General features: G+C 39.4%; 1 protein-coding gene across 2 annotated transcripts; it reads right to left on the bottom strand.

Moving 5' to 3' along the window:
* Positions 1–995: 995 nt before the first annotated feature.
* Positions 996–16,882, bottom strand: plp2b (proteolipid protein 2b). 2 transcript variants are annotated; one of them, XM_047372854.1, is made up of 8 exons: positions 16,728–16,881; positions 15,937–16,221; positions 14,460–14,635; positions 14,252–14,351; positions 7,923–8,078; positions 7,733–7,831; positions 4,669–4,765; positions 996–4,584 (listed from the first exon to the last, which is right to left on the bottom strand). In XM_047372854.1, exons 4-8 carry the CDS (start codon positions 14,348–14,350, stop codon positions 4,571–4,573), a joined length of 465 nt encoding a protein of 154 aa, XP_047228810.1. In that variant the 5' UTR covers position 14,351; positions 14,460–14,635; positions 15,937–16,221; positions 16,728–16,881; the 3' UTR covers positions 996–4,570. The 2 variants fall into 2 exon arrangements, with proteins under 2 accessions (XP_047228810.1, XP_047228819.1); XM_047372863.1 differs by lacking the exon at positions 14,460–14,635 and having other exon boundaries at positions 16,728–16,882.
* Between the last annotated feature and the right edge of the window lie 6,797 nt (positions 16,883–23,679).

Below are 23,679 nucleotides of genomic sequence, written 5' to 3'. Positions count from 1 at the left end.
GATGCTGAAGCTCACTCAACAGACTCCTTTTCAAGTGGGTCCACTCCGAGCTCCCTCTCGATGACCGAGCTCCCTCCATACTCCATCTCAAAGGCAAAGTCCAGCCTCCAGCTCATTCTTTAAATCTATGTCACAATGAATCAGGGCATTCGGCTTGCAGCTTAGCTCTTTCTTCTCTATGACAGACCAGAGTACTGCTGAAGACTAGGCCCCAATCCATCCATCCATCAGTCCAACCCCTCCTCAATCTAACCATCACTCTGCAAACAAAACTCCAAAGGTACTCAACACAGGATTGAGCCATTCACTCATTTCCTGTGGAGAACCAAGGCCTTTGACTTGAAAGTAATTATCCATCATTGCAGAAGTCACTTTAAAATAAAAATTCAAAACAAGATAAATTCATTCCACAAAGAAATATAAAAAGAAGTCACTTTGGGGAGATTTTATATCATCATTGTGCTTTTAAAGACCCTAGGGAGCAGTTTGGTAAATGCGGGCCTGATCCCAAACAAGGGATTATCATTCCACCGCAGGGCTTTAAAAAACATGAATGCAATTGCAAGGTACTAAATAAAGGAAGGGATTTTATATAAAAAACAACAACAATGTAATCTCAGAATGAAGCATGGGGGCAGCATGGATGCACTCTCTTTATAAAAATCAGATGAGATTAGAGATCACAGATGAATGCTGCTCTACATGAACAGTGATTCTCACTGGAATTTCTGTAAAACAGTTTTTTATCCATTACAGTGACAACATCATGATGAAACACAGGGGTTATCAGAACCACTGGATTGATTCTCGGTGATTTTGCATGGTTAAATGTCACAGGGGTTCATATTTGTTAGCCATGCCTTTAAGATCAGTTGCTGACTGCTTCCATCTAGTGGCAATAAGATGGACAACAATTTAGAACCCAAATCCAATAACATGAAACGGAATAACGTGAAATGAAAGACATGTAGGACAAAAGATATAAATACAAATAATCAGTGTTGTAATCATGGTTTATTTTCAAAAGCAAAGGAAATCTGAGTTTAAAGAGACAGATTGCAGACAAAAACATTAGAATGTCAAGATTTTCCTCCAACAAACTGTTCTTCAACATTACATTTATATCATCTGTCTTTTTTAAGAGAACATGCACACTACAAAAAATACCCCCAATGTTTTAGGAAAAAATCTCAACAGAAATATGATTTTAACCTTAAAAAATGTGTTACACGAGCATTCAAGAAATCATAACCTGAGCAAGAATCAAAGATGGTAAGTAAAAGTGAGGGATGGCAACAGTCTGTGTGGTATTGATAATTTGATTATGCAAATTATTGAATATTAGAAAAAATAGGGAAAAAAAATAAAAAATTGTTCACACAAAAAAATTAACTTCTGGAGATCCAGAAGATACATTATTAGAACATAAAAAAACAAAAACAGAATATTATTGATAAATAACCACAGAACCCACTGTTTGGGACTCAGGAATAAAAAATGGAACAGGATGAAGTAACAAGCAGATAATATAATGGGACTGTAAATAGTTCAGTCTTTTTAAGCTTTAGATAAAAGGTAACTCTTAGATTCTTCACTTTGATAAAACAGAGATCCGAAATTTTAAAATTAATAATTGTAGTAATAACAATTAAAAGTTTCTGAGATCTATAGGATAAAACATGTAAGATAATGTAAAGCTGGGATTCAGACATGTTTTAATCATTTTCTTGTTACATAAAAGTTGACATTCGAATAAAAATGTCGGGAAATTTTGTTACCCTCCAGCATCACCCAGCATCATCCTCTAAGGTTGAGCTGTATGTATAGAGGCAATTGGGTTATATAGAGTGACAATATTGCAGAATTCAGTGTAACAGCTGCAAAGGCTGGAGGGTGGCTGGGGCCTCAGAATAGCAAACGATGAGTCTGTTTGGTCCAAAGCTGTTTGGTCTTAAGTCTCATGGTTAGTTTGCTGGGACCCAATGCTTTTCTGTCTAAGGTGGTTTGGTCTGATTTGTGGTCCACATTTTGCCAATTTTTTGGGATCCAGAACACCAGTGTATTAGTAGCAGAAATGGGCTGTCTGAGGCAGTAGTTTTCTTTTCCTTTTGCACATTGCAAAAAATGGATGAAGACTTTTTAGGGGGACTCATACGCATCATGTTAACAAGTCAGCCTTTCCTTGTACATAGCCACCGAAGGAGACAGATTCCCTGGTACAGATGATAACCTTCTGTAGGTAGGAACGTATTCACCAAGGTACAGATGACTGAAAACTCACCATTGACCAAGCAGCACACACTCTGACGATGTTTTATATATAATTACAGATGCACCAATCAGAATTATGTGGCTGATTTTCAATCACTGTTTTTTAAAAAGTGCTGACCTGACACAGCTTTACTAAGACAGCAGTCTAATTGTGTATTCCTAATGCTCCTTTTCCACTGGATTGATTTGGCCTGACTCGGCTCCACTTGGCTCGCTTTGTGAGCATTTCCATTACTGTTTTTTAAGTACCGGCACCTACTTTTTTAGTGCCAGGTTCAGACATGATACTATCGAGGCCCAATCAGTGAACAGACTGCTGTTTACTGATTGGCCATGGGCGTGGCCAGCCGTAAGATTCGACCAGCATAAAAAAAAAAAAAAAAACAACCGCCATTTTCAAACATGCAGTCAACCGAATAAGAGACCGAGTCCTCAAAATCATCCGGAAAAGTTACCCCTTGCAGCAACAAGGTGCAATCTTTTCTGGCGATCATAGGAGACTGGAATACTCAGCAGCAGCTGGATGGGGCTACAAGGAATGAAAAGGTGTTTATCGGTGCACTTCCGCCGCCACGTGTTTCGGCACGGTTATGCAGCACAACACATGACGTAAGAGGAGCTACAACTCCAGGAGGTCTTACCTTCCGTGGGGCAAAAGCGGGTCAATGGAAACGCAACATAAAAAGTGCAGAGCCGTGCAAGGCCATGCGGAACCGTTCCGGGCAGACCAAATCGAGCTAGTGGAAAAGGGACATAAAAGAATGTAGATCCCTAATATAACTCATATGGTTCTGTTCCATTAGTGCCTGTTCAGCTGAACCTAACTCGGCTCTACTCAACTCTGAACATTCAGTTCAGTACCACCTCAATATGGGTGTGGTCGTCATAGCAAGGTGGCCCAAAATGTAAGGTTGAGGCGATCTGTGTGCGACACAAACATAATGCAACAGTGAAGGAAATGGTAGCAATGGTAAGGCTGCTGCTTGGTCTGTGGCTTTATGTCACACTTAAAGAGCCAGAAAAAGCTTCGGCAGGCAAGACAAAACACTCTGGAAACATACAGGAGAGTGTGGGATCCCATAGAGCGGTATCTAACCAAAGACGACAGGATACAAGCCAAACATAAGATTTTTAAAAGGCTACCAACATTACTAAATCTAGCACCATTATAGACGGAGGTTAAAAGCTCAAAAACGTACGAAAGAACCCCTTTGCTGTACTCTGTTGGCCCTTCCTGTTGGCTGCTGAGTCTTGTGGCCTCTTATTGTCCTACATCAGAACGAAGCACAAAAAAACTGTAGAAAATACAGTTTTCTTTAAATAGGTTCTGGCATCTCTGATTTATCTGGCCCGTCAGCGATACTTTAAATAGCTAACCTACAGCAGTGTGAATGCACCCTGAGCGTTTTACCCACAGTAACAGCTTCTACATCAAAGAGTGAGCTGGTAGCGCTAGCATGGTGTGTTCATTAGAAAAGATTGGATCTTAAAGTTTCCAACTGGCTCGTCACCAGTCAAGGACAAAAGGTCAAAGTGAAAAGTGTTCAACTCCAATCATTAGCTCGCTGTAAATCTAAATAAAACATGGCAAATATTGGCTTATTTAATGGCTTGCCACTCTGATTAGCCAGTAGCCAGAAATCGAATCTGTTTTATCAATGTGAAGATGCTAGGAGAGTTAACTAAGGCAGGTGAGAAAGTTATTGCTCATAACCTCTCAACAAAACCCTACATCAAAAAACCTGAACTTTGCATTTAAGGCACTGTAACGCAGAGAGACTGCAGTGATTAAATAACGGGTTGAAATATTTAACGGACTGAGAAAATGTTTACAAAAAACAACTGAAGGCAAAGACAAAAAGATGTGTTTAAATAACCCCCAATGTGTCAGTTTCTTCTAAAGTCCTAAATAACGTTAATATTTCCAACAGCAGTCCATTAACAGCAGAGAAATGTATTAGAAAAGCTACTTAAGGACACCAACCAGAGTCTTATGTAACCACATTAATGGCAGGTTTCCCTGTTTAGTTCATGGTCTATTTTGGTCGAAACAAAACTTGGGGCAGGGGATTCCCCGTGTAGCACACGCAGACACAGATGTACAGTACCTCTCACTTTTTTTATGTCATTCTCCTCTCAGGCACGGCCCTAAAATACATCTCATTTGTTCACACCATACAGTTGCAACAATTAAAACTGTGACCTGCTTATTTTACTGTCCATCTTCCCTTATTGAGCTGCTCTTCTCTGGTCTTGTGTTCCTGCAGCGTTGCTGACAGATGCTTGTGGCGTGGACTGTTTAAACTCTTTCATCTGGAAATGAATTTACAAAACTGTAACAGGATATATATATAAATATTTATGGGTGCATCAGAGAATTTACATTACAGTTCCTACCAGCGGGACCTGCTGTTTGCGATCTGTCGCTCTTGATTTGCAAGTAGATAGTGTACGTGTCATATGCAAACAGGATACCAGCGATCAAACCAAACACCTGAGAAATATAGCAAAACAGGGACTGTATTAACATTAAAACAATGAGAAAATCTGTAAAACAGATATTTACCTACAGTATAAGAACAAACAGCCTTTATTTTCCCTTTATTCCCAGACATTAAATCACAGTTAACTTTTTGTATTAGGCCAGTTTTTGTTATCAAAATTATTCATTTTTTTCTTAATGCTGGAACGAGACATCACCTTTCTCACAATAGTTTGCTGAATTGTCCGGACAGAACAGGTGTAACTGAGTCAGGATTGTAGGCTGCCTAGCTTGCACACAACCTTTTAACTCTGTCCACAAATGTTCTATGAGACTGGCCCTGTGATGGTCACTCCAAGTCACTGATTTTGTTGTCCATAAGAGACTCTCCTAAGTGCTAAAATAGACGGACTCTTATTTTTTGAAGATGTTTCAACTCTGAACCAAAAGGCTTCCTTAGTTCTGAACATGGGTTGAAAGTATCAAGCTTATAAGTTATAGTCAGAACAATCACAAAAATAGGTCCATTAAGGTCACTAGTATGACCGTTAAGTTCAAATGAGTGACTGGTCCTATCCTCCAGTAGGGTAAATGTATGGCTCGCTGTCACAACCCAATTATGTCACCTAACATTGCCAGCATGTTGAGTGGTTTTGGTCACATGTCCCATAGTGTTAATCGTTGTAAAGCCACCTGTGGAGATGATTTATTGCCTCGCTGTAGCTGTTACAAACTGTTTAGTGTTGGTTTTCATGCCTAATGCAGATGAAAATCATAGATCTGATGGTTCCATTATGTTCCAAACAGAGCACTTTGCTCTAAGACTTCAGGGATACTGGTGGCTCCTAGTTTCTAAAGTAGTTAGGAGTCTAAAACTAAATATCAAGCTCCTCTCTTGTGGAACCAGCTCCCCGCAAGGCAATCACTTGTCTATTTTTAACACTGGACTTAAAACCTTCTATTTATCCTGAGATATCTGTGTAGTTATCTGTGGATTATTGTGGATTTAAACTTAAATTTCTCTCTGGTTTTGTAAATCAGTGCTACGCCTGCCCTGGTGTTCTTGTGTTTGGATGCTTTTCCTTCCTGGATGGGGCCACTGAGTTATTGTTACCAATAATCTCATAGTCTTTGTTTTTTGTTATAGAGAACACAATTGCCTCAATAAATATGTCTTTTTCCTGGAGAAAGCCACTGGAGGAGCTAATGCAGTAAACTAGCTATGTGTACTCTGTTTTTCATCATAAAGATCTACTGGCACAACAATACTTAACTATTTTTCTTTTACAGACAGGGCTCCAAATGCTGCTAGTCTTACCTCTAGGAATTTCTTTCCTATCAAAATTGCTCCTGGACCAGTGTTTTTGTCTTTTTCCAGATCCCAGTTGGTTGAAGCAGAGAGCTGTGAGCTGGCTTCTGCTTAAAGTTTATTTCTGTTAAAAAGGTATGGTTCCTTTCCACTGTCGCCACATGCACGCTCAATAGGAACGATTGCAGCAAAAATACTGACTCCATGCAATTAGCTGGGCTTCAACCAGTTAGCATTATTATGCCAATTAGACTGTCATGTATTACATTTAAAATTCGATTTAACTGTGTCATTGAATCTAATCTGTCTAAATGTTTGGACCGATAAGAATTGTATTTATTAGGTATTTTTGTATAATTTGAAATGTGTTAGACCTGTTTTTCTTTTAAATAACCTTGAGAAGCCGTCTTTGTGAATTGGTGCCAAATAAATAAACAAAACTGAATTGAATAGAATGGTTGCTAATAATGACATGAAGGTAAAACACCCATTTGCTTGTTTTTAATCAGCCCAATAGCAAGCTGTTTGAGTTTTTATTTGAAATTATTTGTCACTTTCTCCTGCTAGTTCATTGTTAACAACAGAAAGCTAAATAAACAGCATCAGATGCTATAAGAAAATAAACTTCCCTTTGAGTTTTTAACAAGAGCCACCTAGTATTCAAACTGCATAACACTAACAGAGTGAGGGTTTAATTATAACCCAAGTATTTTATGTTGTAGGAGAAATCATTAAGTTCCATACCAACCTAATTAACGCAAACATATCTGTTGTTTTGTTTTCTTCTTTTTTTCAGAAGAAGAAAACTAGCACGGAAGGTTAATTTTTTTGTTGCTTTGAAGGCTGTTTTCTGTCCAAAACAAGTAAACAGAAAAGTTGCATTTGACATTTGCATTAGTTTATTTCGGTTGTTGTATCGTACCCATAGTAAAAGGTAATTTTAGTGTTCCGTTTGCACCCCTGATCAGATGCAGATGGCTGTTAATGTGTTGCAACCCAGCTAGGGATCAACACAGTGTCAAGGAAGGATGTGGTTAACAAAAAGGGAACCTTGCTTTAATCAGAAATCCAGGCTTCGGTAATCACCAAAATGTATATTAGGAATAAATTTGCTGCACTGCTCATTTTACACTTCTTTATTCCAGGTTTCTGCTGCAAAATCTTGCCCTCTGCATTGAAGGATTTATGTTTCTTTTGTGAACAATTAAAAAAATATCTTCCTTGCCTGTGGTACACACTGAATGAAAGTAATTGCACATCTCTTGGGACAAGTCACATACAAGGTTTTGACAGCCTCCCTGTTTTTTTACACCTTTCTAATGCAAACACATCCCCCTCCTTTTTTCCACCACACTCTCAAAGGTGTGATCATTTTCAGTATACCATGTTCTGATAAAATCTTTGAAAGCTAAACTATTTTAAAATGGCTACATTTTTCTCTGAACCTGACCAGGAAGGAAACTTAAAATATTATCGGGTTCTAAGAATTACTGAGTAGTGATAATGTTTGGGTAGGTATCATAGTAAACAGGAATCTTTTCTGCACTTCTCTCCTAGAAACAAGCCGTATGGTAAACAGTAGTCACAACAAACAGTCAAACCCAGCATCAGGATGCACAGTTTCAGAACAGACTTGAGAGCTCAGGTTCAGTCATGATGTTCAAACTGACCCCGCCTGCGATGAGTGCTCCATCCCCGGCTCCTCTGATGACGCAGATGAGAGACGTGATGATGTAACATAGGGTGCCAGTAAAAGCACGGATAAGATCCTGCAGAAAATAGAGGAAGCAGAACATAATGGATTGTGCAACTCGCCACAGAATTGTGTAGAGTGATTTTGAGCGCTCGCGGAGGACTCACACTCCAGACCCAGTTGACAACTTTAATCTGCTTGTCTAGGTCCATCATGAAGACGCAGAAGAAGACTATGGCAATGGCCATCTCACAGATGGCAACAGCAGTGTAGCCTCCATACCGGGACGCAGCATAGCAGATGAGGATTATAAGACTCAGGACCTAAGAAAAATATAAGGAAAGATGAAAAAAAAATCAAGAAACAAAAGAAGCTCCTCAGTGTGAGACAGAATTGTTTAAAATTCAACCTTCTGTGAGCATCTGCAACAAGCAGTCAGTTCAGATTTACAGTGAGGGGTTATTCCCTCAGAAATTTTCCAAATGGGGAAAAAGATTTGCATGCATTCTTCTCAGATCAGAGAAATGCTGCCAGTGCACACAATCATAAACTCAGGCAGCCTGCAGTTCATTATAAGCCTGTTTTTATAATGTTGCCGTTGTTGATGGTGTCACTGTGTGGGCAAACGTATTCACACACCCCGAAAAAGATGCATCAACAATCTGCAGCATAAAAACTGAAAGAAGACCTGTAATCCCTGCAAGATGAAGCATTTTGTACATTTATTTTTCTTTACAGATTGAATTAATTTTCAGAAACATTATAATCACCATGCTGAGTCTGTACTTACCTAGTGAACCTATTAAACACCATACATTGTTTGAGTGCCTCTGAATGAAATCTAAGAAGTCAGATTCTGTTATCTATAGTCCTCATTAACATTCAGTATGTTAAATGAATGGCTTTCATGAATGTAAAAAGCCTGTGAAGTTTTCAATAAAGGGAATTATTTTCTCCTTTAGAAGAAACTAAAAACTCGTCATAATATTGTTTGCAATGAAGGCTCTTTTCGCCATCACCAATAAATCACTTTAAATCTTTGTTGCATTTTATTGGGGCTACACGATTTTGAAAGAAAATTGAATTGCAATACTATTGCCGTAAATTTAGATGACAATAATGCCCCCACCACTCTCCACGAGCTTTATCATTATTCCACTAAAGGAAAGCAACTGGTGTTAGAATCCATTCAGGTGGCATGTTGTAGATATGCAGGGTGTGAATGTATCTGAAATGTTATATACAACCAAATATTGCATCTAAGCAGTTCTTTGCTTTTTGTAATTAAGTTAAGAACAAAGTTGCACAAATTAGTTTAGTTATGTTTATCAATAGGAATAACCTAAACGATTAGGAAAACTACTGCATTTATTTTATGATTTTCTTAACTAAAAAAACAATGGTTACACCAGGTCATCAAACAGGTGAATGACTACATAATTCAGATTTATCAAAATCAACACTTCCCCCATTTGAGAACCAAGAAGCGTGAGGTATGCAGTTACACGAGCCTTCTTGTGATATAACTTTTCAATTTTTTGAAAAGAACAATTTTTCTAACTCATGCTTTTTTAATCCCAGTTTTATTCTGGGTTTCTGTTGCATCCTATTAGTATAATACATTCCAGGTTATTCAATGTGTTCTGTTGCAATATGGCAAATAAAATCCTAATTAGTCTTAAAGGCTCATTATATTGTTGAAGGAGCAGTAAGTAGGATTTATTGACATCTAGAGGTAAAATTGCAGACTGCAACAGTAAAATGTATTGTTTTCACAAAATCTATTTAATAAAGCAGCCCCTAAACTATGACTAAAAGCATGTCTTGCACATTGCAAAGTTTTATTTTAAGGCAGATAACTTTGCAGACGGTGTCAAATCACTGCAGTCTACTTGACACATGCATGACCTAACTGAGCGGGCACCAGGCTCACATCTGTCACTACAACCTCCCCTCCCATCATATGCAACCCACAGACAGCCAGCAACTCAGATGTATCAGAAGTTCATGTGTTCCAGGGACTGGCACAGGCTGCCTCTGTAGGGCAGAGGAAAGGCAGAGGCCAAGGCCTAACACACAAAAGAAGCTCTATTCAGGCCAGAGCGAAGAGGCCATCATACAGAAAAACACCCACTGCACTACACAGAGGAGTCTCTGAGAACAAAAAAAAGACTGCGTTGTGGACACCTTCATGTTGCACTACAGAGACTAGGATCTGCTTGTAGCTTTTCAAGATCACAGCCAAAAGCTACTCACATCTGTGTAATAATGAGCTGCTCTTTTAAACGACTGCAAACTGTTGACTAATTATAGTGAGCAGCAACACGAGCCCCAAGAGGTCAGTCCAAGCATGATGCACATACAAACCAAACAGCAACAGTTGCCATGGAAGTCGCCTATATTTTGGAGTGATTTTCTTTTTCTTTTTTTAAACGCACACTAAAGCGGAAACAGTGAGTGTAGAATGATGAGGAAAGCAGAGTTTTATTTCATCACCCTTCCTGCACATTCTTTGATTACTCTAATCAAGACATTTCTAAAATCATAAAAAACCCTAAAGGGGCACCTTAAATTGCATGTATCCCCATATTTAAGAGCCAGAAAGTCTAAGGTCTTGAAAGTATAAAAAATAAATAAATGTTAATCTGTCTTGCCACTGGTTTTGGAAGAGATTATGTCATTCAAATTCATTGTTGCGTCCATAATGTCTTGAAGCCTTTCACTCTCTACGGCTGTAGATGGAAAACTGTCTTCTTAACAATCCAGTTTTTAATGGAACAATGTTGAACGGATGTGTGGCAGCTTACTGGCGGCCCAGAAACAGCTTGTAGCAAGCATTTTTTGATACAAAGAATATATATGCACAAAGAAAGGAGCAAATGTTGCCATCAGAGTATTTTAACTTCCCTTCCATGCACCACATCAGTAGCATTAGTTCGAAAGAACTTGTCAACACTAAACATGTTGAAAAAATGTAAACCCTCACAAGTAAAACATGGACTGATTATGTGGAGAAAAGTCAGAGTTTTACAATCACTACATGTCTCCCAAACTACTCTGGTGACATCTGTTTGGAGAAATAGAAGTGCTGACACAGGTTTGTGCTCATCAGGGTAACAATGTTGGTCAGAACTGGAGCACAAATTACATCTACATTGACAGTTTTTTGAATCAGTTTTTGTGGAATATTTCAGACAACTTGGGTTCACCATAGAGAGTTTTAAATGCCTCCTTAGGGTACTGGTTTGTTTAGTCTTCAACCTGCGCCAGACATTTCTCCTCACCTCCTCTTCTCCAGATAAACTGCCATATAAATGTTCATTTTATAACCTCAAATTTGCGCTGGACAGATTGCTGTCACTAGTATCGCAAGTATTTCTTAGTTTCAGAGAGAAATAAATATAACTATTCTGAGCTACAAGTCTGAATACACTTGAAGAAGAAAGATTTGAGAAATTATTATGTAATGATTTAATGCTCATGTTACAAACGTTAAGGTGAACTAGAATTAAGTATCTGTCATTCCAGCTTATGTCTACTGGGTCAAATAAGATGATTAACATAAATTGCACTCCCTTGCACAGGGTATGTGACCTGCACATTAATCTGCAGATTTATACATGTTCTAACATGGTCATCCCTATGACAGGCAGAAACGCCAAGTCACTTGATATAAAGTAAAGAATGAAAATTGCACATTTAGATCTTTAGATTCACCAGCGTGACTCCAGTATTCCCAGCAACTGGTGTTAAGTGGCCCATTTTCTTTCAAACTGAAACTCACCATAACTAAAAGTAAACTATTTGTCTTTCTGCATCTGTCCTGGGGGGTTGGGGACTATTAACAATTTTATAAACTATTTCAGAAATCCTGAACGACAGAGGATTTCTCTTGGGCTTTTACAGTGAGTTTGGGAGCAGCAGAGCAATCAAACTATTCAGGAAACTCATCAAAGCCCGAAGCGATCCATGAATGGAACGGCAGCAGAGATCCGGGTTCGGCGCTTCATGCATTCCTTGTTCCCAGCCATAAGCTTCACAGCAGTCTGGAATTTCCATTACTATATCTGGAAGGGGAGGGGACGTTTACAGTGGGTGGAGCTCTGACCATCAACATCTGAGGAGTTTGGGACAGCAAACCCTTTTTCCAGGGAGACACAAGAGGCCTTTTCTTGGTCTTTAAAACACACTTTTACAGTTACAGCACACATAAGGCTGATTTGTGGAAATTCTTAGCTTTATGTGCTAAATACAGAACTGCAGAAGAAGCCATTTTCTGCTGTAAAACTAGTATTGTATTGGTTTACTAGACCATCATTCCTAGCAGCACGAGCCAGCCAGAGGTATAGCTGAGTTTGCAGCTGCTGAAGGTCCCCGACTTGAATTCACAAAGGTCAGTTTGAACATTGCACCTTCGGCACACATGTTAATTTAGTTTAAACATATCTCAACGCTTGTTTAGTTTCAGCTGAGAAAATATTTCAAGCAAGCGTTCAGCAGGTATCAGTTTTTTCCCATGATTGTTTGAGAACACATCATTGAGCTTTGCTCCACCCCCAAAAGAAGTGAAAGGAAAATATACATTAAATAACATGTTGCTGAATAGGCTTCACACTCTATGACATATTATTATTTTTCACATTTAATCACTTTTCCTCTCAGCCGTAGCTGTTAGGAGTAACTACATAAAACTGTGTCAGCAGTTGAATAAAACAAATTCACCTTTTTTTTAAACAAGCAAGAATCAAAGGACTATCCAGTCCTATTAGCTTTATGTTTTGCTAAGCAACCAGTGCTATTGTCTGAGATCAAGAAAGTTTTATAGAAAACTATGGATATTAAATAATGAAAAACTGGAAAGCATATCTCCCAAGGAAATCTTGCTTAGGGCCACATTTGACCTTGGGCCAGGTGTTGTGGCATTTTAAACCAATTAAAATGCCATTTCCACCTTTTTTAACTCAAAACCTCCGAGGACGTTTGTAATAATGCCACTGAAATTTACTGTAAATGTAGTTATGCAAATAACAGAAATGCTTGGGTAGATAAGAAAACCTAACAAGCAGGTCTGTTTAAATATATAATGCTACAGTACTGAACAACTGTAAATACAGAACCTATGCAAATTATGAAGGCCAAAGATACTCATGTGTAAAGAGAGCGCAGTGCTGTGAAATGCAAATAAATGCATTCATGTAAAAAATAGGTGGTCAATAACAAAAAAAGAAAACAATGTTCCGAAACAGGAAGTGGTTGCATTTTACACTGATTACAGTTTTCCTTTAAAAAGGTGTTGCTTCAATGGTTCCACTCCCATTGTGGTAGGTGCAGATTTGTAAGGTAACCAAAGTCAAATGTGCAAAGACAATACAACAAGGTATGTGTTGTGCATTGCAGATATACTGTGTATAGTCCAAACAGAGTTGTAATAAGTGAAAAAAGAAGAAACCCTTGACAAGGTATTGACTGGTTACAGGTATACCAATGTTTTAGAATGTTATAGCAACAATTTTTATCATGCTGTTCCTACAGGTTAAAATCTGTTTTATGAGTTGCTAGAGAAAAACAATTACAGCAGAGTAATACAGTGCTGCCCCTCCCCAACCTGTTGCAGTGCGCTACTAGTGAGATGGATCAAAAGGAGGCAGATAAACTTTTTCCTTGCTCATAAAAACACAGAATTTGGCTGTTTGGAAATATTTCACATACAGTCAGGCTTTAGAAACCTACGGAGCGGCACCCGTCACGCTTATTAAAGTGACGCTGCTATAAAACTACAGCTGGCTTGCTACAAGTTGCATGGCTTAAGCAGCCGAGTGCAGGCTCACTACCAGAGCAGAAAGCTCAACAAATAACTAATATGTTACTCTATAAAGAGCAGAACAGCAAAAAATGTACAATATTGAGTACGATGTTCTATATTTTTGCTTAAATCTACCTATTAAATTAAAAACAATACATATGTGTTATAGACAACATTTATGTAACTGTAATAATCATTGGATAGTTTTATTTCAGCTAAACTTTGATTTTCTGCTATAAATAAAAACATTTTTATCATAGATGTTAGTTTTACCATACAATGAAACTCTCATACTAGCCATGCCTAGTCCCACAGCATGATTCTGCCACCACTAGGGCGAATTTGACCCTATATTTCCCATAAGCGCTCAGCATTTAGCACTTTAGTGTCAAATGTGAAAACAGATGCACAAGTGACAGGTGGAGACCGTCCATGCGCATTCACCCCCACACAAACCGCATGCATTCCGGAGCACACCGCTTTAAAATGTCCGGAGAAAATTCACATCGATTATGATTTGTTTCTTAGTCAGCCTGAAAATCAATAGCAATACAGCATTAACTTTTAATAACCCATGAAACATTAATTAGCTGCAGCCACACATGATTAGTAAAATATATTACAGCCAGCTTTGTAAGCTGCTTCTAACAGAACTACACGGAAAAGCCAGTTTGTTTTCCGCTGTGAACTTACTATTTCTGCAGCGAGGATGGAGCCTTTCTGGGTCCGCACGTAAGTTTTCAGCCTTTCCACAAAGTTTGTAGGACTGGTCTCGGTTGTATCAGCAGCCATCCTGGAAAATAAATAACTTTCTGAGCTGCTAGTAGCTTCTTTAAGTGAGAAGTTGGGTTTGGATAAACAAAAGTTTAACTCGGAAGAGATTTTTCAGAAAGAACAGTGCCTCGGTGTTGTTGAACGCAGCTCCAGTTGAAGCAGGCGGGGATTGACGAAAAGAAAGCAGCCTGAAGGAAAGTCTCTGAGAAATAAACTGGTGAGTCTGTTAGAGGAGGGCGGGGCGGGCAGAGGAGATGGCTGGCTGCATGGGGCGTTGGCCTTCTCCTTGGGTATGGAGCACCGCTGAAGGCAAGATACAAGCTGATTAAAAAGTCATGGTCACTTCCTGTGTGTACCTTCAAAAAATATCATTCAACTGTGTTGTTGTTATATGACATTTCGACCTTAATGCTGCTATACTTTTTTATACAGTAAACCAGAATTCGAATCAGCCTTAATGGCCAAATTTGTGCACAAAAGCAATTCTTTGACTACAGTTTGACACGCTTACAGTTTACAGACATTCACATGTACATTTTAAAGGATATAGATGTCGTAGTATCTAGCTAGCAGATAACAAGATCACACTGAAACCAGGTTTCTGTCTCATGACTCTTTATTTTTGTTCTGACACACCCACACCAGGAAAGTTTTCCCCTTACATGCAACTGGTACAGCGTTCTTTCCATGGTGTCAACTTTAACAGTTATCAAGTCCAAAACCCAAAACATAATGTTAGCTCAGCATAAACAGAGCTACTACTTTGAGCAACCCATTCTTTTAACACAATATTAAGAAGACAAATCCATGTGTTCTTCTTGGCTCAACACTACCCAGCAGCCTTTGTAGTTTATCCAGCCTCAATTTGTGGTGCTTTTCTTTTTCCAAACATGCAAACATCTTCCTATCACCTGACTGAAGGTAGAAGTTTGAGTAGATCATATTTAGAATGACTGGGGTGTGCATACATTTTATCTGCCCATTCCCTGACACTAAACTTATACAAGTCCTGGATGGAGGGAAATCAGCACCAATAATCTTTTGTATAGACCCGATTGTTCGTTGCAATCTGGTCCTGTTTTGTATCTGAGCCAAACTATATAGTGATGGATGCACACAGGACATACTGCATAATGGGGATGTAGAAAAGACCAGCAGCTCCTGAGGCAGGTTGTTCTTCTTAAGTCGCCTCAGGAAATTCAACCTCTGCTGGGCCTTCTATGTATGAGGACCTCCTAAGGTCCCAAAAAAAGATTGATCCTGAGAATCGGAAGGCATCCACAGTAGGCACTGTGTTGATGAGGGAGGCGAGAGTGGGGAATTTGGGGGACGTTCGTCCAACGTCATCTACACAGTTTTGAGTGGGTTAAGCTCCAGGTGGTTCCCACAGCACCATTGGACCAGCCAAGACAACTCCTTTGTGCATAGATCATTGTCCTGGATTCGGATCAAAGAGGACAGTGGTGTTGTCTGTGAATTTAAGTGGTTCAGCTGAGGCACCCTCATTAATATAAATGGAGTAGAGCAGTGAGGAGAGAAAAACACCCCTGGGAAGAACCAGTGCTGATAGACCTTGTGTTGGGAAAAATGCTGCCAAGCCTAACCTTCTGCTGCCGGTCTGTCAGGACGCTGGTGATCCGCTCACAGGTAGAGGCCAGCACTGTGAGGTGGGTGAACTTCTGGTGGAGGATGTTTGGGTTGATGGTGTGAAAGACCAAGCTGAAGTCCACAAACAGAATCCTGGTGTATGTCGTTGGCTAGTTGAGATGGTGCAGGACGTAGTTTAGTCCTGTGCTGACTGCATCATTCGCCAACCCGTTTACTTGAGAGACAAAGTGCTTGTGATGTCCTTCATATGGCCAGGGCAACAGGTCTGTAGTCATGAAATCCTGTGATGGTGGGTTTAAAACAAGAAGGAACCTCATGCAGCTTCAGAAACTTTTTAAAGGTCAGAGTGAAGACATTCATTGAAATTATAATGAACATACTTGCATTTCACTTTTCAAGGCAAGAAACTAGAAACGTAACAGATTTTAGCATGTGCTTCATAGAAAGAACATGGTATCAAAGTCCATACCATCAAAAAAAGTGCCAAATGAAATGTTATATTTGATTAGAAAGTAGGATTTATTAACATAAAATTATGAGCTACAAAGTCCCATTTATAGTAGAAAGTCCTAATGTAAAGATAAAAGTAAATAATGTGAGTTTAAATATCCATGATTAATAAAGTGTTTTTTAGAAATATAAAACTGACAAATATTTGATTTAAAACTACGATCACAAGATATAAGTCATAATTATTAGACCCAATTTCATCATTATGAGATACAGTAGAAACACTTGCAGTTTTTGATACAGGCCACATGGTTTGTTGTCCAGGGTGCCACAGTACCTTAATACTGCAAAAATACTTGAAAAAAACAAATTGCTCTCCTTTGCGCCTGTCAACCAGAGGCCTTCGCGGCTGGATTACCAGTGAGAAATAAGAGTGACGGCAGAGGAAGGTGGAAGTAGCAGTGGATTTTTTCAGGCGCACACCATCAAGCCCAACAGCATCAAGCCACAATTGCAGCCTTAAATAGGCACAGCTGATAAAAGGACTAAACCATTCTCTACATGGAATTTAACATCTCACAACTTCCAACACAAACATACATTTTATCAAATATATACATATTCCCCCTTACTTTTGATAAATATTTTATATTTTTTTAAAACTACACACCCAAACACCATAAAACCTCACAAATACTAAGTGCACAAATCCCCCACATTTTCAATGGTCTCTCCCGGAACCTATAAATGGTGTCTGGACCCCTGGGGAAGTATTTGTCCAAACACCCGGGAGAGGACACAGAAAAGACAGGTGAGTCACTTCCTTAGCACAACACTTGTCCTTCACTGACACTTTTAAAACAGACTTTACACAAACATTTGCTCAAGTTTCCAACAGTAGACCTTATTTGCTCTGACTAACAATTCTCCTTTCACAGACACCCACGCCACTTCTTAATGAGGAGCAGCTGTGCAGAGCCTGGAACAAAAGGCTACATGCTCATCACCAAAATATTCAATAAATATTCAATAAAAAGTTAAACTTGTGTGCAAATGATTATGTGCAAATCCATGCCTAATGTGCAGTGCTAAATAAAGTGTTTGTTAAAGTGCTAGATAAAGTGCTTTTCATAAAGTGCAAAGGTGCTCTTAACGTGCTATGAATTACTTAAATAGGGATAGTCCACGTAATGAAGACCTCTTCATTACATTTCCTCCCCCTTCTCTTAAGAGCACAGAACCTCAGTCCTCCATTCTGGATAAGCAGTCAGCAACCACATTGAACTTCCCTGGTTTATACTGAACCGTAAAATCAAATGGCTGCAGAGACAGGTACCATCCAGCGATGCGGGTATTGGCATCCCTCATACGTCTTAACCACTGAAGGGCACGATGGTCAGTCTCTAGAATGAAGTGACGTCCCAGAAGATAATACCTGAGGGCCTCAATAGCCCACTTCATGGCCAAGCACTCTTTCTCCACCGTTGAGTACCTCTTCTCTCTGTCGAGCAGCTTCCGACTCAAAAACACCACAGGCCTCCTTTCACCTTCCACCTCTTGTTGAAGGACCGCTCCAAGCCCCACTCCTGAAGCATCTGTTTGCAAGATGAATGGCTTGCTGAAGTCTGGGCTGTGTAGAACTGGATGAGTACATACCGCTGCCTTGGGGTCTTTGAATGCCCGATCACATTCTTCTGTCCATTGCACTTTGTTGGGGCCGAACCCTTTGTTAGGTCAGTCAGTACAGCTGATCGGTCCGCAAAAGAAGGTACAAATTTTCTGTGCCAGCCCACCAAACCAAGAAATCCTCTTACCTTCTTCTTTGTGGTTGGAACTGGGAAGGCCTGAATTGCCTCCTTCTTTCCAACTTGAGGTTTTATCTTCCAAAAGCCAATGACAAAGCCCAAATACTCCACTTCCCTCTGGGCTACAATACACTTCTTGGGGTTAATAGTCAGCCCCGCCACTCTGATGGGACTGGCTATACACTACAACATCATCCAGATATGCTGCAGAAAATGCTGACACATCTCTCAGTACATGATCCATTAAGCGTTGAAATGTTGCTGGTGCACCCTGAAGCCCAAATGGCATGACTTTAAATTGGTACATACCAAAAGGAGTTTTGAAGGCGGTTAGCTCTCTCACCTCCGGTGCCAAAGCCACTTGCCAGTATCCTTTACACAGGTCCAGCGTTGTAATGTAACTTTCCTTAACCGACTTTCTCCAATAGGTCATCAACCCTGAGCATCAGGTACGGATCAAAGTTGGACATAGCATTTAAATATCTGAAATCAATGCAGAATCTGAGGGAGCCATCTTTCTTTGGTACCAGCACAACTGGGCTGCACCACTCACTACTTGACTCCTCAATTATTCCCAAATTCAACATCAGCTTTATTTCTTTTTCCAGCACTGGCACCAAGCGTTCTGGAATTCGATAGCTCTTTTGACGGCTAGGTGAATCTTCTTGTGTTGAACCAGTGATGTGAATCCTGGAATTTCTCGAAAAAGCTGAGGATCCAAAAGAGGATTTATGTTGCTCTGCTCAACAGGGGACAAATGAGAAAGGTCAACTGAAGCACCCTCTGATGTGCTAGTTGGAAAGAATTTCTCATTCACCTCCTCATCTTTAACTGCACGCCACGCACAAATAACTCCTGGTGCACAAGCTCCTGTCGACTGTGAAATTCTTTCAACAGGTTGACATGAAATGTCTGATACTTCTTAGTTCTTTCTGGCATGTGCAGTTCATAAACAACTTTACTCACTTGTTTGGTGATCTCATATGGTCCATGCCATTTTGTCAGCAGCTTGTTATCGCTGGTAGGAAGTAATAACAGTACCTTCTGGCCTGGATGGAAGACCCTATCTCTGGCCTTCTGATCATACCAAGTCTTTTGATGTTGTTGAGCTGCCTTCATATTGTCCTGTGCAAATGATGCCATTTCCTGCAGTCTCTCCCTCATGTTGATGACATATGCTGCAATGTTTTCACCCTCTTGTTTGGGGTCTTCCCAGCAGTCCTTCAGCAGATCCAGTGGGCCCCTCACTTGGCGCCCATACAATAGCTCAAAGGGTGAGAAGCCTGTGGAAACCTGCGGAACCTCCCGGTAAGCAAATAGCAGGTAAGGCAGCCATTGGTCCCAGTCAGCCCCTGTGTCAGAGACAAACTTGCGCAGCATATTTTTGAGAGTCTGGTAATATCTTTCCACTAGCCCATCCGTTTGGGGGTGATAAGGGGTGGTCTTAAATCCCTTAATCCCTAACAACTTGTAAACCTGCTTCAATAATTTGGACAAAAAGTTTGTCCCACAATCTGTAAGAATTTCCCTTGGTATTCCTACCCTAGAGAAAAGCTGCAAGAGACAGTTAGCAACATGGCGGGCTTTAATGGATCTAAGTGGAAAGGCCTCCGGGTACCGTGTAGCGTAATCACATATTACCAATATGTAACGATAACCTGTAGAGCTCCGTTCTAATGGACCCACAACATCCATGCCTAGCCTTTCAAAAGGCGTCTCAATGATTGGCAGTGGTTGTAGCTGAGCTCGGGCTACTCCTTTGCCTGAAATCAACTGACACTTTTCACAGGAACTACAAAACTTAGAAATCAGAGTATACATTCCTGGCCAAACAAAACGGCTGCTGATCCTACTCAGTGTCTTGTGAAAAGGCTGTTTTGGCTTTGGGACAATCTGAGGCCAGTGGTACTGCTTCAGAGGCTTTGAGGCCAAAAAATACTGTACACTTACCAGTTACAAGTAAATTTGCAAAGAACAACGGAGGCGCGACTGATGATACAATGGCTAGTAGCTTGAACAAACACCAAAAAAGTCCATCTAGCCACTTGATGTCAGAAGCTTCCCCTTTCAAAATAGCATAAAACAGAACAAACCTGAACCAGGAAATCCGTCAGAACGGCATAACTGTACAGCCACGCTTCGCTGCTACAGGTGTGTGCTGCTTAAACAGAGCTGCAGATTCACCTGCCAGTTTCCTCATGAGGAAATGCCACTGCTGGAGGTTGGCAAACAAAATCAGCCAACCAGCCACTGCGAACTAGCAAGGCTAACTACTCACAGATTGTTTAAAAGCATGAAATCTGCAATATTTAGACTGGTCATACCTGGAATTAATCTACACTGATGGGAACTTCTTTAAAACATAGTTTCTGGACTGTGTAACCTTTACTTTATACAACATTATATGCACTGGATAGGCTATAGAAATTAGACACATCAACATTATGAAATAAAAAGTTACAATAATGACTTTTAAAAGTTTTTTAATTTTATTTTATTTTGGGTTTTATGACTAGCTGGTAAATTCAGTTAGTCCCTATGTAATTACATTAATCTTTACATTTAAACTGAATAATTATGTAGATACATTTTAAACATAGCAATAAAAACAACAGCACTTGTAATCAACTTAAAAAGCTTCATGCACACATGTTTTTACAAATGTTTATCTAGATTTGTTCTTGTTCTTGATACCTTCACTTAAAAGTTTGCATTACCATCCAGACTTCTGTGTTATTTGTTGACTAATGTAGTGAACTAAAAAAATATTAATATCAAAGATAACTTCAGTAAACAGAAAATCCAGTTTCCACATGATTATTTCATTTTCTAAGGGAAACAAGCTATCCAAAAAAACCTGGACCTATGTGAAAATAGAATCTCCCTCCTTGTTAAATTATGAATAAATTTTGACTAATCACTTTTTTAAATTAAATTTCGTTAGCCATCCCCTGGCCTGAGAGCTGCCTGACCTGTAGAACCTGTCTGACATCATGAAGTAGGTTAAAAGATCATAAAAAGAAACGCATCATGCTCCTATCTAAAGAAGTTCAGGAACGGATAAGAAACAACGTCATTGACATCTTTCAGTCTGGAAATAGCTACAAAGCAATTTCTAAGGCTGTGGCTTGCCAGCAAAACAGTGAGGGCCAGCTTACTAAAGTTACTGCAAGAGTACATCAATAACTCATTCAGAAGGTAACAAAAGAACAACATCTTAAACTCTGCAGGCATTCAGCAATATTAAATAGCATCCACGGGAGAGCTCCAAGGCCAAAACATTTTGATGATTCCCAAAACTTTACAGAAAATATACTGTGAGCTGAGACCACAATTGAATTCTTTGGGAGCTGTGTGTCGTGTAACATCCAGTGTAAAGCTAAAACAGTACTTTAAAAAAGAATACTGGATGAAAAAGAATAGCAAAATCAAACACACTGATGGTAGTGTGATGGTCTGGGGCTATTTTCCTGTTCTGCTTTTCAAGCCTCTAGCAAAAAAAGTCATAAGATTGTCTGGCCATCAGTTTCTGTTCTTCAGGTCAAGCATACAAGGGTTATCCAGCAGGACAAAGATACAAAGCAGACCAGTAAATCCACCTCTGAATGGCTCAAAACTAAAGGTTTTGGAGTGGCCTAGTAAAAGCCCAGTCATGAATGCGGTGGCCGCAACTTGACTTTAAACAGGTCTTTTATGCTCAAAAATACTTTAAATGCATCCACAATGATATAGCAGACACATTACCAGTTACCAAAATGCTTGAAGCCAGATGTTTCTGCAAAGGGTGGCACAGGCGCTTATTAGGTTTTAGGGGCAGTTACTTTTGCACACAGGACCAGTTTGGTTTCAATTGCTTGTTTAAATTGTTGTAAATGACATTATCATTTTAAAATCACATTTATTATTTACTCAGGTTATCTTTGTCTGATATTAAAATTTGTTTGATCTGAAACATTAAGGGATGACTGAAACAAACAACAAACCTGCTGACTCTTTTATACAGCACTGTACATGAAGTATATGTTAATGTAAAATGAGGTTCAGTGATGTTTAAAGTGAGGTTCCCTTGATACGGAAACTCTCCTTTCTTCCTCATGAAGTATAAATACATATTAGTTATTCCAGGGAGCTGAACATAACAGCATGAAAAAGAGGAGCAAAATACATTTCTATTGTCTTAAATCAATTCCAGCCATAGCGGTTTATGTAAAGGCTTTGACATAAACCTTTAAATCATTGTCATGTTTGAGTTGGATGGGTATTTACACAGAAGCTGATTACATACAAAGGTTGGGTACCCCCAGAAAAGGTTCCCAGTGGGCACACACACACACACACACGCACACACACGCGCACACACACACACACACACACTCACACACACACAGACCTAAGGACCATTTAACCCAAATTTTATGTTTGTGGACAGTGGGAGGAACCCGGAGTCAGTGGAGCTAACCGTATAATAATCAGCCTCTGTCTAAATTACTTTTCAATATCATGGTATAGATTATTAAAATAGTATCTGCATAAACTGCTATGCTTGTAAATTTTCTTTAAGACAGCAGCGGTCTGCTTTGGTTATGAAACCTCTTGGATTAGCTGCTAACTTCCGCATATGGAGGCAACTGATCTATGAATGCAGTCTCCAAAAGACTTGTCTACAGCAGGTAAGATGTTAACTGCTTATACCCTTTTATCAGAACCTCACTTCAAATATTGTGAACTGTCCCTTTAAATGTCAGTGACATTGTTAATCATAGGGCAACCGAAAAGCCCCTTACCACAACCAGCTGAAGTTACTCTGCTCACTTCCTGAATGAAGACAATTAAATATGTCACTGGTTTAATAACAGAGAAACTAAATAATAAATGTCTTTTGAAACTAAATAATATTAAAACTGAAGAAAAATTATATCAGACATGTGGAAATAAATGGATCATCCAGAGACAATAAACACTATTTATTCTTCAACAGAATAATTTCAAGTTTATTTCATTTAGTTTCACATGAATCCCATATAATAAGAATACGGCAGAACTTTGGAGAATCTTGAATATTTTTTCCGACTTATCATCATCATAAATACTAATATGAATACATCATACACAATAAAACACAGCACTATTCAAGGGCTTAGAGAGTACCACAAGACATCATTCACCACTAACGACAGACTATATTTCATTTCAGCATATTTATAAGAGCTACAGTGGAAGAGAAAGAAAGAGAAAAGGGAAAAAGGGGGAAGAGAGAAAGCATGTAGCTTCTAGATTGCCTGGATCTAAGAACCCTGATTTGAAAGAAAAGAGAACAAGCTTTTACAATGAACAACGATGCACTGGAGATGAACTACAGCTGTTTCTGTTGAGAGATGTGGATGCAAAATACCAATAAAACGCATCTGCTATCATTTGGCAAACATGCTCTTGAAAATCCATATGAAGGATGTGGTTGCATCTGGATACAAGCAATTGTTGAAG

The sequence above is a fragment of the Girardinichthys multiradiatus genome, chromosome 1 (genome assembly GCF_021462225.1).
Source record: "Girardinichthys multiradiatus isolate DD_20200921_A chromosome 1, DD_fGirMul_XY1, whole genome shotgun sequence".
Taxonomy (NCBI): Eukaryota; Metazoa; Chordata; class Actinopteri; order Cyprinodontiformes; family Goodeidae; genus Girardinichthys; species Girardinichthys multiradiatus.
Note: the sequence above shows the minus strand (reverse complement) of the source record. Positions and strands in the feature narration are given on the sequence as shown.